A 16,742-nucleotide genomic window follows, 5' to 3' on the forward strand; every position below is an offset into this window, starting at 1 on the left:
GAACCTTATCCGAGTAATAGGACTCTTTTACGCTGCCTATGAATTGGTTAAATAGCTCAGAGATAATGTTACAGATTCCTGTGAGGTTTCTTTGTTTATCTGACCTTAGATTTTTTTCCCAACAAGATGATCAATTATTGAAAGAAGGTGTTCTGCAACGCAAAGTTCCTTGTGACTGGTAATATTAAACGACAAGCAGCAGATATTTCATGTGACAAGTGATATCATAGCAACTTGCCAAGTCTATAAAAACAGAGTCTCATAGGAGGGCGTGGGTTTGTGTGTTTAGGTCTGGGATCTTCACCAAGGATGTCCTGGGAGAGTGTCAGCGCTCGGAGATACAGAACTTCCTAACTTCTCTTCAGTTCTTTGATATGGTTTGACAGACTACTCATGAAAGACATTATTAGTACAAAAACTTGTAACTGAAATCTTATTAGCAATATCCCTGAGGTGGAATAGATGTGAATTACACATTGCTGCATTCACAGCTCTGGGGTCATGAGTTTGATTCCTGACCATGGCCTTATCTGTGTGGAGTTTGTATGTTCTCCCTGTGTTTGCGTGGGTTTCCTCCCACACTCCAAAAACATACTAGTAGGTTACTTAGCTTCTGTGTGTGTGAGAGAGGGACGGGCATGGGGGTTATGCAGTCGGGAATTTATATTGTAAGCTCCACTAGGGCAAGGACTGAAAACAGATAATCACTTGTTGGTCTCTCCTGTACTGATGCTGGTAATTAAACACAATTCAATTCTACCTCTGCAATAACCTCATGTAACCAAACATAACACAGAAGACATTGTACTGCAAACAATTCAAGGTCTACAAAAGAGCTATTGATATTTTAATATAACATAGAAGGAAGACAAACATTTACTGACATGCACAGTTTGGTTTGGATTCCAACAGATAGAGTTAATATATCAGTCTTTAAAGACAGCCGTTTCTAGCAGTCTGTAGCCCTCAGTGGGCTTTACCCAGCGCTCTCTGTATTACAGCACAAACATGCATCTGGTTATTACTGAAATATCCTGCTTTCCATCTGTGCAGTCAAACAACCTGAATGAATTGCAAGCTCCTTGTACTGCACCGTGTCACTGCATTGTATCACTGTGTATTTACTGGTTTATATTGTCTGTGTTCTGGCTTCTCTGTTGTAATCTGGCAGACATTAAATAGAAACACCAGATGTATGAGTGAAAAAGGCAATGTGTCCTGAAATTGTGTGCCCCAAAATTGTGTGTCCTGAAATTGTGTGCCCCAAAATTGTGTGTCCTGAAATTGTGTGCCCCAAAATTGTGTGTCCTGAAATTGTGTGCCCCAAAATTGTGTGCCCTGAAATTGTGTGCCCCAAAATTGTGTGTCCTGAAATTGTGTGCCCCAAAATTGTGTGTCCTGAAATTGTGTGCCCCAAAATTGTGTGCCCTGAAATTGTGTGCCCCAAAATTGTGTGCCCTGAAATTGTGTGCCCCAAAATTCTCTGCCCTGAAATTCTGTCAGAACTGTGAACAAGTTGCTCACAGCTCCCAGTCAGTTGTTAAACGTGGACAGTGCAAATACTAATCTAAAATGCAGAACGGATGAAACAACCAGTGAGAGGGACAGAAAGTGGGAATATTACTGAGAAGGAGGGATCACATATTATGTGATCGTCTCTGTAAGTTCTTGTGGAAAAGTCAGCTATGTACATACATGTGTGTGTGTGTTCTCTGGAAATATTCAGGGGGTGAGATTACAGCGCTGGGAGGGAGCACAGTTGCAAAAATAATGAAAAACAGTCTGTATCCAACAGCACATTGTAGACCTATTACACTTGACTTGTCAATCACATATGTTCTAAAATGATGTTTTCACTATTTCCTAATCTCCCCCCCAGCAGTCCCCCTTCTGGCCACTTGCAGACATGAATCAGACTTACCTTGCTTGTCGGCCTTCTCTTGCAAGTAGACAGATGCTTCTCTGATCCACCCCATGGCATGCTCTGGGATAGACTGCCTTGTGTTGATCCTATCCTACACTGGGCTGCTAAGAATTGCTCCCACCTCCCGGGGGGAATCCCTCCCTGTCCGCCTGCTTTCTGCATTTACTCCTCAGCATCTCCTACCTCTCACATGCAACTTATTTACCAGGCAGCAGGAGAGAGGGAATTTCATCCAACACTTTATTTTCAGGATGAAAGACAAAAGTGACTTGGAATGTCTGGAAGAATTCTAGATTTTCCACATTAAAGCCCCAAATCCACTTCTATTTTATTGTTGTCCCTGCAGATGGAAACATTTCACGTGATACCTTGTATTTTATTTTACTGTTCTTTTTTCTCCAGTCTGTTTGTCTTTATTCATATTTTAACAACAATGAGCTACTATATGGGATTAAAAGAAGGACATTAAACTATATATATATATATATATATATATATATATATATATATATATATATATATATATGTCTGTGTGTGTGTGTTAAGGAATTTAGACTGTAAGCTCAAATCGGGCAGAGTCTGATGTGAGTGAGTTCTCTGTACAGCGCTGCGGAATTAGTGGCGCTATATAAATAAATGGTGATGATGATGATGATATATTTAAATTATGCATCTGGAAAAGTATTTTTTGTGTCTTACAGAAATATTTGGGGCACATTTGGAGAAAGAAACTTGCAGGATATATTGAAAGTTACACTTGGCCCATTCAGAATAAGGGAGAGGTTCATTTGAATAATTTTGTATTTAAAATGTTAGAATTATGTGTGTGATCCGTACACCGGTTCCGGGCTCTGCGTTTATATTATTTAATAATACAGATTAATTAGAAACTAATGAAAATAGAGGTAATTAAAACAAGTCAGTATAAAAGGTTCACAGACCTGCGTCCTGATTGGTTGTGGAGATATATAATATTATATATTAATATTATGGGCCTGAGTCATTAAGGAGAGCAAAGCATAAAAAAGGAGTAACATTTGCACCTGGGCAAAACCATGTTGCATTGGAGGGGGAGATAAATTTAAAATGTGGGGACAGATTCATAGTTGGGGTAGGACATGTGCTAGATCAACTTTAAATTTCAGTGTAATAATAAAGCTATCAAGTATTTGTGTGCTACATGAAAAATCAGCCAGTATTTAACTTATGTGCAAAATAATAAACTAATTTGCACCCCTTTCATTGTAACATGGTTTGTCCCAGAGAACATTTACTCCTTTTTTGCCTTAATGACTCAGGCCCTATGTGTTATTTGTCAATAAGGAGACAAAGTTGGAAACATGGGTGTTATGAATGGACCCTGCACACTTTGATTGGATTGAACTACAAATGCTTCTCACGGTCCTATGGATGTATAATTAATCCATTTGACTGATGACCGACCACCGCCAGATATCTCTCCTCTCACCTCACAACTTGCTGAACATTCCTAGCACCTCCTCAATAAAACCAGACACCCCCCCCCCCCTCATCCTGCAAATCCCATCTGACCCCCTGTCCCTAACCCCATATATTATCCAATAGCCACAGCCCCTAGTTGTACCTACACCAGTACACTGTGCGTGGCCGCAGGTTCTGCAGTGTAAGTGCAGCTTTATAAACCACTTTTTTCATTCGTTTGAGCAACGAATGTTGACAAGGAAACAGTTGGATCCGATTTCCCCGCACAGTCAGGATACACATTGAGCTTTTTGAAAATTACTAAGTGTTCATTTGGGATTTTGAAGGTTTGAAATATTCCAGAAGAATAAATTCCAGACACAAATATGTAGTGATGCTGCCAACGTAGAATCTTCTCTACAGATCTGCGAGGTTCTCAATCTCCCACTTTCTCCAATTATTTTCCTCTTGCTGTATATAGATTTTAGAAGTTTATATCAAATTATGTATTTCTTAATAGTGATTAAAGTTAAAACATGACTAGGTGACCGCAGCCTCCCCTGGTTTTATAGTCTCCTGAGACTGAAGAACATCTGCAGCCACCAGGATACTAAATTATAGTGCAAAACAATAAGGAATCATTAGCAAATAAGATGTGTTTGTGGGAGATCTGGTGCCATAATGACACAGCACCAACTTACCTATAGGTAAAATAAATTACAATACAGGTGTCATCATTGCAATAGAATAAAGTTACAATACACATGTGTCTCAATGCGGCAAGTGCCATTATGTAGAGTGTGCCTAGACCCGTATTTAGAAAGAAATGTTTCTCCAGATCCGTTTATAGTATAATATGAACTTGTGTGTGTCCGATTTTCATGCATTTTTTAAAAGAAATGCTTATTATGTCGGTTCTGTGTGTGTTAATGAATCAGGCCCATTCTGTCCTTAATTGCAACTCTCATTACCGAGTTCATTCATTGGACTCTGGAGCAGAGCGCTCCCAGTATGGCAGATTAACGGACAAATCTGAGTTTGGTGGCTGCAAAGAGAAAGCTTCCTACCCGAATGCATGTTGGGAACTGTATAGGAGGAATAACAGTCTGGGGCTGTTCTCATGGTTTGGCCTTAGCTCCAGTGAGGGGAAGTCTTAATATTACAGCATACAATGACGTTCTACAGCATTGTGTGCTCCCAACTTTGTGTGACCAGTTTGGGAAAGATGCTTTCCTGCTTCAGCATGAACATGCGAACGTGCACAAAGTGAGGTCCATCAAACAATGTGTTCTCGAGTATCGTCCGAACTCAGCGCCCGACCTCACTATCTCCCGAAATCAGTGCCCGACCTCAATATCGCCCAACTTCAGTGGCCGACCTCACTATCGCCCGACATCAGTGCCCGACCTCACTATCGCCCGACATCAGTGCCCGACCTCACTATCGCCCGACATCAGTGCCCGACCTCACTATCGCCCAACATCAGTCCCCAACCTCACTATCGCCCGACATCAGTGCCTGACCTCACTATCACCCGACATCAGTGCCGGACCTCACTATCGCCCGACATCAATGTCTGACCTCACTATCACCCGACATCAGTGCCCGACCTCACTATCGCCCGACATCAGTGCCCGACCTCACTATCACCCAACATCAGTGCCCGACCTCACTATCCCCCAACATCAATGTCTGACCTCACTATCGCCCAACATCAATGTCTGACCTCACTATCGCCCGACATCAGTGCCGGACCTCACTATCGCCCAACATCAATGTCTGACCTCACTATCGCCCAACATCAGTGCCTGACCTCACTATCTCCCGACATCAGTGCCCGACCTCACTATCGCCCAACATCAATGTCTGACCTCACTATCTCCCGACATCAGTGCCGGACCTCACTATCGCCCAACATCAATGTCTGACCTCACTATCGCCCAACATCAGTGCCGGACCTCACTATCGCCCAACATCAGTGCCCAACCTCACTATCGCCCTACATCAGTGCCGGACCTCACTATCGCCCAACATCAATGTCTGACCTCACTATCTCCCGACATCAGTGCCCGACCTCACTATCGCCCAACATCAATGTCTGACCTCACTATCGCCCAACATCAGTGCCCGACCTCACTATCGCCCAACATCAATCCCCAACCTCACTATCGCCCAACATCAGTGTCCGACCTCTCCAATGCTCTTGTGGCTGAATGGATGTGAATACACGTACTTTTGGCCAGGCAGTACATATATATGTTATCATCACTCGATGATATTGGGCAGGAGTCTTAGTAAATCTAGACTGGCTCTGCCTCAATATGCAACAAAATATAGAAGTAATAAAAGACCTAATGACACCTTATAGTTCTCTTATAATGAGTTATGGCTCCAGTATGAAAGGGAGGATTTCATGTTAGCTCCTGAATAATCCCTGAGGATGAACATGCGATTTCTGGGCTGTTTGGAAACAGACCTTTATTCCTTCAGTCCTTATAATTTTTTATTCACAGATGTGACCTTTTAGCTGTGCATGACTGTAAGGTGATCCGGCAATATATCATGACATTGCGCTGACACTCTGCGGGATCAAATGATTATTCTCGCTTAGCACTTGGATAAATCTCAATATTGCATGACAGCATAACCAATGGATTCTGAAAGGAAGACTTAAGTAATCATATGTTAGAGCCACGTCCTACGCGATAAACAGACGTTACTGAGTGATGATCAGACAGACTTCTGTCTATAAATCATCAGTAAGAAACGCATCTGGCCCCCGAGAACTTTAATTTCCATGTCACATCTCCGCCGCGGTCTGCCCATGTTGGGAGACGATAGTGCGGGAGAGTATAAACCAGGTGAGGGAGATGAAATACACATATTATGTCCTTAACAGGAGACTTGCAGGAATAGGACTGGGGAACATCTAATGTTTCCATTCCTTAGAGCTTCGTAAGACAAAATTCTTGTAAAGATTTGCATTCCAAAGTGGTTTCCTCAGAAAAGAAGATACCGCATTATATAATGGCCCCACTCGGAGAACGCCTACGAGCCAACATAAACACAGCGTACAATTACGACCTGAGCAGGTGGAGAGGGTGTTTAACCCTTATTGGATATAGTATTCTGGAAACTGCTTATTTCACTGGCTTCACGTTAGAAAATTGCAATCTACAGGGTGACACAGTGGATAGCATTGCTGTTTGATAGCACTGTGGTCGTGGGTTTGATTCCACCTTATCTGTGTGGAGTGTGTATCTTCTCCCCGTGTTTGCCTGGGTTTCCTCCCATGCTCCAAAGACATTCTCTTAGGTTAATTGACTGCTGACAAAATTAACCCTAGTTTGTCTTTGTGTGGTATAGATTGTAAGCTCCACTGGAGCTGGGATAAATGTGAATGATTACTCTGTAAAGTTCTCTATATAGTATGTAGGTGCTGTATAATAAATAAATCTACTTATTTAATCCAAACTTTGTTTTAACCCTTTATTAGACCATTATAAATCCGAGAAGTTCTGCAAAGCTGACCTATAAATCCGATATGTTCTATACACAGTTCTCGCTGCCTACAAAGCAACCCATTGAGGTTCTTATATCTCTGGGGCAGTTCCACTTTGCAGTAATGTTTGCAGAAGCTCAGAGGTCATTCTGGGCTCCTATTCATGCAGGAATGAGCTGCACAATGTACCTGAAAGGTGTTGTTATAGGAAGACTTACAGGAGAAAGGAAAAGGGAGGCTCCCTGAGATCTTCTGGAATGAATAATGTTTTCTGCAGCTAAACAAGTCTTTCGGGTCACATGATACATCCATTTTCACCTGAGAATAGCCCAGCCATACCCTGGATACCGAGCCCTGGTGCACGTTACTAACACTGTATTCACCTTTAGAAATATCTGTCTCCTGTCTATGGTAAATGAAACATTTTAGGAGTCAATGATATAAATCACATTATTGAAACTTGTGTTGGAATTTGTACATTTCAGAGATTTGCTTCAGGTCTAATTGGACAGTTGGACGCTGACGGACAGGTTTTATTTTAGGATACATTCTCCTGGGGCGTTTCTTCTTGGAACAACTGTTACTAGAATATGGAGGCGTATATCTCTGCCTTGCATTGACGCTGATACATTTTTACATGTTGTTTTTGAACCATAAAGCAAAATAGTTTTCACAATGATTAGTGATATTTTACTTGTATTCCGTGGGTGTAGCAGTCGATTGGAGCCTATAGCTATTTTGATTGATATGTTAATAAATGCAGATGAGTTATGCTTTCATGAACATTTAGCAAATAATAATGGGCTTCATTTAGAGTTAGGAGCAAAGTAAAGTAAAAAAAAGAGCAAATTTGCTGCGGGACAAACCAAGCTGTGATGCAGGAGGTGCAAATGCACTAAATTCATTTCTTTGCACGCAGGGAATATACTGGCTTTATTTGCATGTAGCGTACAAACACTAGTTTATTTTCACACTGCAATTTAGAGTTAAGGCCCTCCCAACTCTGTCTGCATACTTTACACCCCCCTCCCCCTACGCACAGTGCAATATGGTTTTGCCAAGGTGCAAATTTGCCCTGTTTTCTGCTTTGCTCCTAACTGAAAATTATGCCCAATATGGTGATTACATAGAGTATATTTAAGGTGCAACAACCCTTTGGTTGAATTATTGAGGGTGACACCAACAGGACTTGCCAGTGGGATCAGAGGGTCTAAAAGAGACAACTGGGGGGTCTTTACATGCGAAAATACTAAGTTAATTTAAATCTGAGTTCAAGTTCCGCTCCACCCCTCCAAGTGTGTCCTGACTGTGACCCTGCTCAGGTAATGAGATGCTGCTGTGTGACCAATTGTCATGTGCAACTAAACAACAGCTCAGCTGGAGCGAGAAGGAGGTGATGTAATAAAGTCTGGGATTTATTGCGTATAGAGAGATCATCTGGCGCCCATTTCTTCTACCAACTGTGATTGTACTACGCTACTACACCTGTACAGCGCTGTGGCACTATATAAATAATTGATGATGATGATGAATGCTATAGACAGTAACAGTGATGCCTTCAGGCTTCAAGAAGGTTCTAAATAAGATGTAATTGATACAATTTTGTAAATGGATTGTTACTTTTGGACAACCACTGGTTAGGATGACATGGGCAGCTTTACAGACCACAGGGGATGTGATATGGGAAAGATTCTAAATAATCTGCAGCCTATGGATCGCAACTGAAAAGTGTATTAAAAAACCTCTTCAAAGAAAGAAAGTGGGAGAGCATATGATTGCTCAGGGATAGAAATAGAGCTTTATAAATAATAAAGTAAATTTATCAAAAGTATTCAGATTTGAGCAGTTTTATTTTTTTTGGGGGGGGGGGGGGGGGGGCGGCGGCGATTCTAGATACTTGTCTGTCTCAAAGGTCTCTCTATGTATTGGAGTTGTGTATGTTCTCCCCGTGTTTGCGTGGGTTTCCTCCAGGTGCTCCGGTGTCCTCCCACACTCCAAAAACATACTGGTAGGTTAATTGGCTGCAACTAAAATTGCCCTTTGTCTCTCTCTGTCTGTGTGTGTGTTAGGGGATTTAGACTGTAAGCTCCAATGGGGCAGGGACTGATGTGAGTGAGTTCTCTGTACAGAGCTGCAGAATTAGTGGCGCTATATAAATAAATAAATGATGATGATGATGATAATGATGTAGTCTGCAAACAAATTTCTCGGCAAAATTGCCTCATGGAATTGTTGGCGCTTTATACATAGAGAACACAATAATGACTACAGCAAACAGTCTGAGGTATCTCATGATAGCCGGTTTCGTAGCCTCAGTGGTTGAAGATAAATTGGCATAATGTGTAAATATTTATTTCTGCAAAACTAACACTTAAGCTGGGTACACACTACACGGTTTTTGTCCAATAATCGGCTGAATCAGCCGACATACGACGGCTTGTTCAAAAGTCGGGTCAGTGTGTGCAGTGACACGATGGTCGAAAGTCTGCCCAAATGGACGATTGTCGCCTCATCGATGTATATTGCACCTGTCTGGCTGCAGACCATTACACTTGTGTAAAGCACGTGTGTTATTCATATTTACTCTTTATACACTTATACCTTTATAACCTATTAAAGTTATATTAACCTTAATTAACTTATAATTGTGAAGAACCCAGAATAAACCAGTGTTCTAGCAACATTTTTATTGCAGGAAAAAGGTACAAAAATTTTAACACAGCTGTCTGAAAGATCCGCATGAGAAGTGAGCGCGCCCATACCAATCAGAGAGCTGAGTACTGCAGAGTATTATTTTTAGTATTTAGTATTTTTAAAGGTGCTACTAGTTTGTGGCAGAACAGGTCTTGATGTCGCTTGGGTCTATTCCCTTTGATTTCTTTTTCTACGATACAAGGAAATAAAAAATGCTTACCATTTAACATCTATATCTGTAATTTATATACAACAACATACATACTCTAATTTTCTCACCTTTCACACTGCTCAAGATCAGTTTATATTTTGGTCCCTGTGGCGAAATCGCAACAATAGCGGGCTTAACCTCCGAGCATTCTGGAAAACAGGCGCCATTTTGGTTATTATAACGGCACAGGTATGTGCCCAAAGCATTTAGCTTTATGTGACACTAGAATGAAATAAAGTCCTTCTAGCAGGTACACTACACGTGCTACTGACCTTTTTTTAATGTCCTTGTCGTCCTGGTCCAGTACTTTGACCATCATCTCCACCTCTCTTGGGCTCATTGGATTTGCTCTTTGCTCTTCTTGAGTATCTCCATCCCCCACCTTAACTTTTCCAACATTTTTTGGCCCTTCCAGCACCATCTCTGACTCTATCTCCATCTCCGTCTCCATAGCTGCAACCCCCACTGACACCTTCTCCTCACCCGCAACCCCCACCGACACCTTCTCCTCACCTGCAAGCCCCACTGACACCTTCTCCTCACCCGCAAGCCCCACTGACATCTTCTCCTCTTCCGCAACCCCCACTGCCACTTGCTCACTCGCCATCTTCTGACGCTCCTCAGCGCCAAACAGGTTCCTCTGTCATTTTATACACTCAGACATGCGCGTTTGTTTCTGCTGTGGACCAAAATCAGCGATGATGCCCGCCGAGAATGGAGCATTCCATTACATACAAGACTGTATGTATCCAAGACTTCGCCCGCGCTGCCCCCCTCCACTGGAACAAGCTCCCTCCCTCTATCAGAACCTGCCCTAATCTGTCCAGTTTCAAACGGGCTCTAAAAACCCACCTTTTTCTTAAAGCCTTCCAGTCTCCCACTTAACTCCCTACCAGATCTTCTGCCTCTTCCCCTTCACTCCCCTTCCCTTATCCTCCTTCTCTCCCTCCCTCTTGTCTCTCTGTCTGTCTACCCCACCCCTTAGATTGTACACTCCTTGAGCAGGGTCATCTCTCCTCCTGTCTTCACCACTTTTAACTCTGCTCTCCAGCTACCTTGCCCTCCTCCTCCCCGTTCCCTCTTGCTCCCTCCTCTCCACTCTGGGGGTTTCCTTGCCTTCCGTGCCCTCTTGGGCTCCGCCGTATGCGGGACCTTCCCCTCTCCCCTCCCCCGCCCCTCTAGCTGTGCATTGAGCTCACGGAGTTACTGTGCGTTTTGCTTACTGTACTGTGCTGTCTCACCTTTGTATTGTAACTTTGTTTGTCCCTGTACAGCGCTACGGATACCTAGTGGCGCCCTATAAATAAAAATTAATAATAATAATAATACAAAGGGATTTTATTATTAGGGAATATTCATTGCATTGCACTTTAGCAGTTAAATGTTTTTCTAAATTAAATGTATATTACTAAACTTCTATTTTATAGAAATGAATGAAGAGACAGTGTAGTCTTCTCTTTTTATGCAGCTTTGGGTGTTAACTTTAGCGAAAGCTCTGCCCCTTTATACTAATGCCTTTGGTATCTCATTACATTTCCCGCAAATGTCGCTGCAGTGTGTGCGAAATTACAGTCATTGTTCACGACAACATGGCTGTAAAAAGTCGCTAAAGGGACGTCCGCTCTTCCCTTTATCGTCCTAAACAAGGCTAGTGTGTATGCAGTCCATGGATCGAGCGATCAGACCATCGATCGCATGTAAAATCGCTCGGCATAAAAAGTTGGTGGAAAATTCTGTAGTGTGTACCCAGCTTTACTCGATGTGAAGCAGGGCTGTCAATCACTAGACCTGCACCATCTAAACACCCTCATATCAGATGGACGGCTTAGCTGCAAATTTCATCTGATTCCTGTGTCACGTTGGAGGATGAGCGACCTTGATGAACTGATTATCATTAGATGCAATTTGCCTTCCAGTCATGACAGCTCTGGTGTGATAAGGACTCTAATGATTGCATTCATTTGAGTTGTTTTGGAGTAATAAGGAAGAGGTTTGGATGGAACTGATAAGATGAATACATGGGATGCACCTCCTTCCAGCAATCTGCCAGATTCTCCCAGAAACATTAGTTTTTCCCCATAAATATTTGTCTGTGCAGTTCACAAGGCCGGATGACTCAGATTTGGCTGTGTGCGCTCATTCAGAAAACTGGAGACTTCTTGGTCTTTGCACGCGAGGGAGTGTTCCCTATGGTCATTTTGCCTGTGTTGAAAATATTCTCTTTTCCCACGTGCCAAATTCCTGTAACACCCTCTCTTTCACGCCCTCAGAATACGGCCCCGGGGCTTACATTTTCTGCCAGTGTTATTATACAGGAGTTCCGGTGGGTGGGGAAATACCATCCTGAATGGAGATGGTACAATACAGGTGAACTTATAACCTCAAAACAGAATCAGCATAAAAATAAAACCACCTGCTACGCTTGGATCCGCGGCCCAGAGTCTATGTTCTATTATTTCATTTAGGCTAACGCGTAGCTTTACTGTCTTTCAAAACTGCCAAAGACTGGTTCACGTACAGGCAGAGGCTGGTTTAACAGGAAATATTTCTGCAATGAATCTTTTGGTGCAGCAACCTTAAGACACAGTACAGTTGTGATAATTGTTACTATATTTTTCTAAATATTATTGTGTTTTAAAATCTATGGGTCTGATTCATTAAGGCAGGTAAATATAGATATGTGCCCTATTTTGTGTAAAACCCCAGAATGACCCATACGCAATAGAGCGCAGCAACATCCAAGTCATCTTCGAGTGAAAGGACCCTCACTACAGCCTACGATTTTATGGACAGAACATGGATGGGACTGGCCGTATGCACATAGTCAATGTACAGTAAGGGCGTGCCAATATGGAGCGCACAGCTCTATATTGGCACGCCCTTACTTCATATCCAATTCAAGCTTTGGGCATCTCTCAGGTACGTGTTCTTCTGCCGTATCACTGGCGCCAGCTACAGTTCAGGTGTAAGTGCTGATTACTAGTGATGACGGCTGTGTATACAGCTAGAACATGTGTCAGCAGGGCCAGATTAAGTGCTAAATGGACCTGGGGCTGAAAATCATAATGGGCCTATTGTGAGAAGTGCCGTCCCACTAGAGGTGTGGCCAGTGATATGTGGGCGTGACCAGCTGTGTGTGTGGGAGTGGCCAGTATAGCTTGCACTTCCCCCCAACCACCTACATCTTCCCCCATCTTTCCGCATATAAATAGAGCACCACTAACTGGCTCACACAGCATGTATGTAACGTGATAAGTGGAAATATGTCCCAGTTGTCCCCCATGCCAGGACGAGCCGCTGACTAAAATCAGGTCTCTCCTGAATTGGGACGGTTGAGAGGTAAAGGTATGTTACTATATTGACCATTGAAGACAAAAATACAAAAAATGTTTTTGTTTTTTTTCTTTTATAACATGATTTAACAGAAACATACCTAAAAATACTAATTTTCATGTTTTTAACATAGAACAAAGTACTGGGCGCTGAAAACTTAAGAAAAAAGCTAAAAAAACTAAAACTTGAATCTATGTCAAAATATATAAATACACTGTCTATTGTATGTATCTATAATGATCTTAATATATAGCCATTCACTGTGCACTTTATTAGGTATACCTGAACACCTGCTGTTTAATGCAACTATCTAATCAGCCAATCATGTGGCAGAAACTCAATCCATAAAAGCATGCAGAAATCAGGGGCTGGGGGCATCTGCCCCCTGGGCCAGTCCCATGGGTGGGGTATGCATACCCAATGACTACCACACCAAACAAGAATGTGAGCGATATGAAGATAACGATGACGAGGTGTACGACGGTCAGTATACATCTACATACATTAATGTAGATGTGCAGTATTTGCGACAGGTCTTGTAGCCATCACGTGACAATTCCGATGGAAGACAGGTCGGCGTCTGGTAAGCACCTCCTTCCCCCTGGTGACAGTGCGATTGGGCTTTTAAGACGGCAATGGCTGGACCCCACGCCTCTATAAGGTTTTGTGATGCCAGGTACAACCTCATCATCGCTATCTTCATGTCACTCACATTCTTGTCGGCCTGCTAGTCATCGTGAAAATGACTACCACCGGGTCCCATCATTGGCTACCTTAGGCTGGGTCACTGGGTCAAGCCTCTCAAATAGTTTGGAAGCAAAGGGGAGGAGAGTTAAAGAGCAGTAGTTGGAGACACAGATAGGGTTGTGAGATATACGGGACCAGTACCCATGTGCTCTACTAGCAGAGATGTTGAAGTCCTGGTTTATGTTCCCCTCAGACAGCATTCTGTTAGGACCTTGGATGTTGCTCCAGGCTGGCTGATGACATTGAGCATAGTCCCCCCATACCGCCATATTTAGCAAGTAAGCTGGCTCTGTAGACTAGTGTTCAAGTTCTCTGATCACAGCTACTGGTGAAGTCTCTGGTTTGAACCCCAAGATATCCTTTCTTTTAACTACCATGCCTGATGCACCAAGATGAATTATGACACTGAGGAACATCACTTATATAAGCTTCAGCTGGACCAGAGGACTCGTATCCTGGTTCTCTACTTGTGGCGATGATTGGGGTCTTAGTTCATTTCCACAAACAGCTGCAGCTTTTGTTCTTTGGATTTTACACCTGGTTTATTGAATACATTGAGAAAAGTCTCCGCACTAAAATAACAACTGAGCAGGTCTGGTGGACTAGTAGCTTGGTGCCCTACTGATAGCAGTGGAAGAGTTCTGGGATTGAGTCCTAAGATAGGTTTCATTTTTAGGCATATGAATGTTGCACCAGGCTGGGTGATAACATTGAGAAAAATATCCAGAAACACTGATTGCAAAAACAAGTTTAGTTGTCTAGAAGCCCAGTACTCACCTGGCTGTGATGGAGATGTGTGGGAAGCCAGGTACTCATTTGGTTGTGAATCCCTAGGTGTGTTCTCTCTTACTACCATGAATATTGGTCTGGTTTGTTACATTGAGTAAAGTATATGAGCTGGCCCAACAAGCCACCGCCACTGATAGTAGAGTCCCAGCTTTGAATTTGCAGACAGGTATCATTTTAGTACTTGGGATATTACACATGCTTTTTGACATTTAGAAAAATCTTAACTCCTAAGTATACTGTGCTGGGTCACTGGACCAGTACCCATGTGCTCTACTAGCAGATATGTTGAAGTCCTGGTTTATGTTCCCCCAGACAGCATTCTGTAAGTACCTTGTTGCTGCAGGATGAATGATGACATTGAGTATGATCTCCTCCCAAGACTTGTCAAACAACCTGGCTCTGTAGACTTGTGTCCAGATTTTCTGTTCACAACTAATGGTTGAGTCCCTGGTTTGAACCTCAAGGCCGGCTTCTTTTTAACTACCTTGCCTGATGCACCAGGTTGAATTATAATACAGAGGAGAACCACTTACATAATCTTAAGGTGACTCAGAGGACTAGTATCCTGGTCCTCTGCTTTTAGAGATGATTGAGCTCTTAGTTCAAATCCACAGACAGCTGTAGTTTTTGTTCTTTGGAGTTTACACCTGACTTGTTGAAGACATTGAGAAAAGTGTCTACACTAATATAACAGCCAAGTGGGTATGGTGGCCTTGTAGTTTGGTGCTCTAATGACAGCAATGGCAGAGTTCTTGGTTTGAACCCCACAGCAGTTTTCATTTAACTACCTTGCCTGATGCACCAGAATGAATTATGATACTGAGGATGATCACTTACGTAATCTTAAGGTGGCTCAGAGGACTAGTAGCCAGCTGCTCTCCTGTTATTAGATGGGTGAAGTCCTGGTTCAAATCCCCTTTTGTACATTGTTTGGTGCACTGGGCTGGTTCATGACATTGAGAAGAGTCTTCCTACTCACCTAAAAACACATTGAGGGCACAAGTTAGTGATAAAGTGCTCAGCTGACAACAGAGTTGCTATCAATATTGAGAAAAGAGTAATCTGATGGTGGATTAAGAATAGCTTGTCTTTTCATAAATTAGCTGTTAGTACTTTTCTACACAACAGCAATTTTTATTAAAGAATGCTAGACAAACACATTAATACCTCATCACAACAAGGAGAGAACCCACTCAGCAAGCTGATGACATAGGAAACACCATCAAGCCTGTCTGGGGATTCAAACCAGGACCTTCATCATCACAGTCAGCAATCAACTAAGGCTACTAATCAACTGATCCAACCAAGCCAGTATATGATGTGAGCAACAGTGAGACTTTTATAAATGTCATCAAGAGAGCTGGAGCAAAAACAAACTGTAAAGGTTACCTGGATGGGGATTTGAACACTGAGATCCATATACACCCTAAACAGATCTTCTATCTACTGGGCCACCAAGACAGAACATTTGTTATAGATATGGAGAGACTTTTCTCATGGACTTCATCAAGCCTGTTGCAACATGAAATGTGCTAAAAAGGAAGTAACTCGGAATTCAAAGCAGGGCTTCTACTATGACTGTCCATGGGCACCTCACTACTGTCAACTGAACTAACATATACTTTTCTCAATGTCTTCAATCAGCCTGCTGCAACATTCAAGGTGTTAAAATCAAACCAGCGGCTTCTCTATCACCACTAGTAAAAAACTTGGCTACTAGTCTGCTGAGCAATTCCCTTCTTTAAGGAAGAACAAGACTTTTCTAACTGCCTTCAATCAGTAATTTTGTAACAGGAATGGGCCAGGTTTCTTAACTGGAAGTTCCAGCAAACTCAATAAACCTCTGTTTGACCATCAATGGAGAGAGCCACAACTGACTGCACAAACCTTTGGTATCTGATTTTCTTATATTTCTACATAGATACCTTTATAGCTTTGAAACAATGGTGTGAAATCGTTCTGCTCTGTGGTGGGGTTTGTACATGTCAAGGACTATAGGAAGTGTAAGGTGATATGTGCAGTGATGATGATGATTTTGGTTGGGCTCACCTCTCCAACAGACAAATCGCTGCTGGGGGCAGTTTGTGGTAGTGGTTAAAGAG

General features: G+C 42.5%; 1 protein-coding gene across 1 annotated transcript in view; it reads right to left on the minus strand.

The window, feature by feature from the left end:
* The window catches only part of ARTN (artemin), a 32,167-nt gene extending 30,169 nt beyond the window's left edge, over positions 1–1,998 (minus strand). The window contains exon 1 of the mRNA XM_075181660.1: positions 1,922–1,998. Within this exon, the coding sequence (XP_075037761.1) occupies positions 1,922–1,981 (60 nt within the window). The 5' untranslated portion in view covers positions 1,982–1,998. The remainder of the gene's footprint in view (positions 1–1,921) is intronic.
* Between the last annotated feature and the right edge of the window lie 14,744 nt (positions 1,999–16,742).

The sequence above is a fragment of the Mixophyes fleayi genome, chromosome 8 (genome assembly GCF_038048845.1).
Source record: "Mixophyes fleayi isolate aMixFle1 chromosome 8, aMixFle1.hap1, whole genome shotgun sequence".
Taxonomy (NCBI): Eukaryota; Metazoa; Chordata; class Amphibia; order Anura; family Limnodynastidae; genus Mixophyes; species Mixophyes fleayi.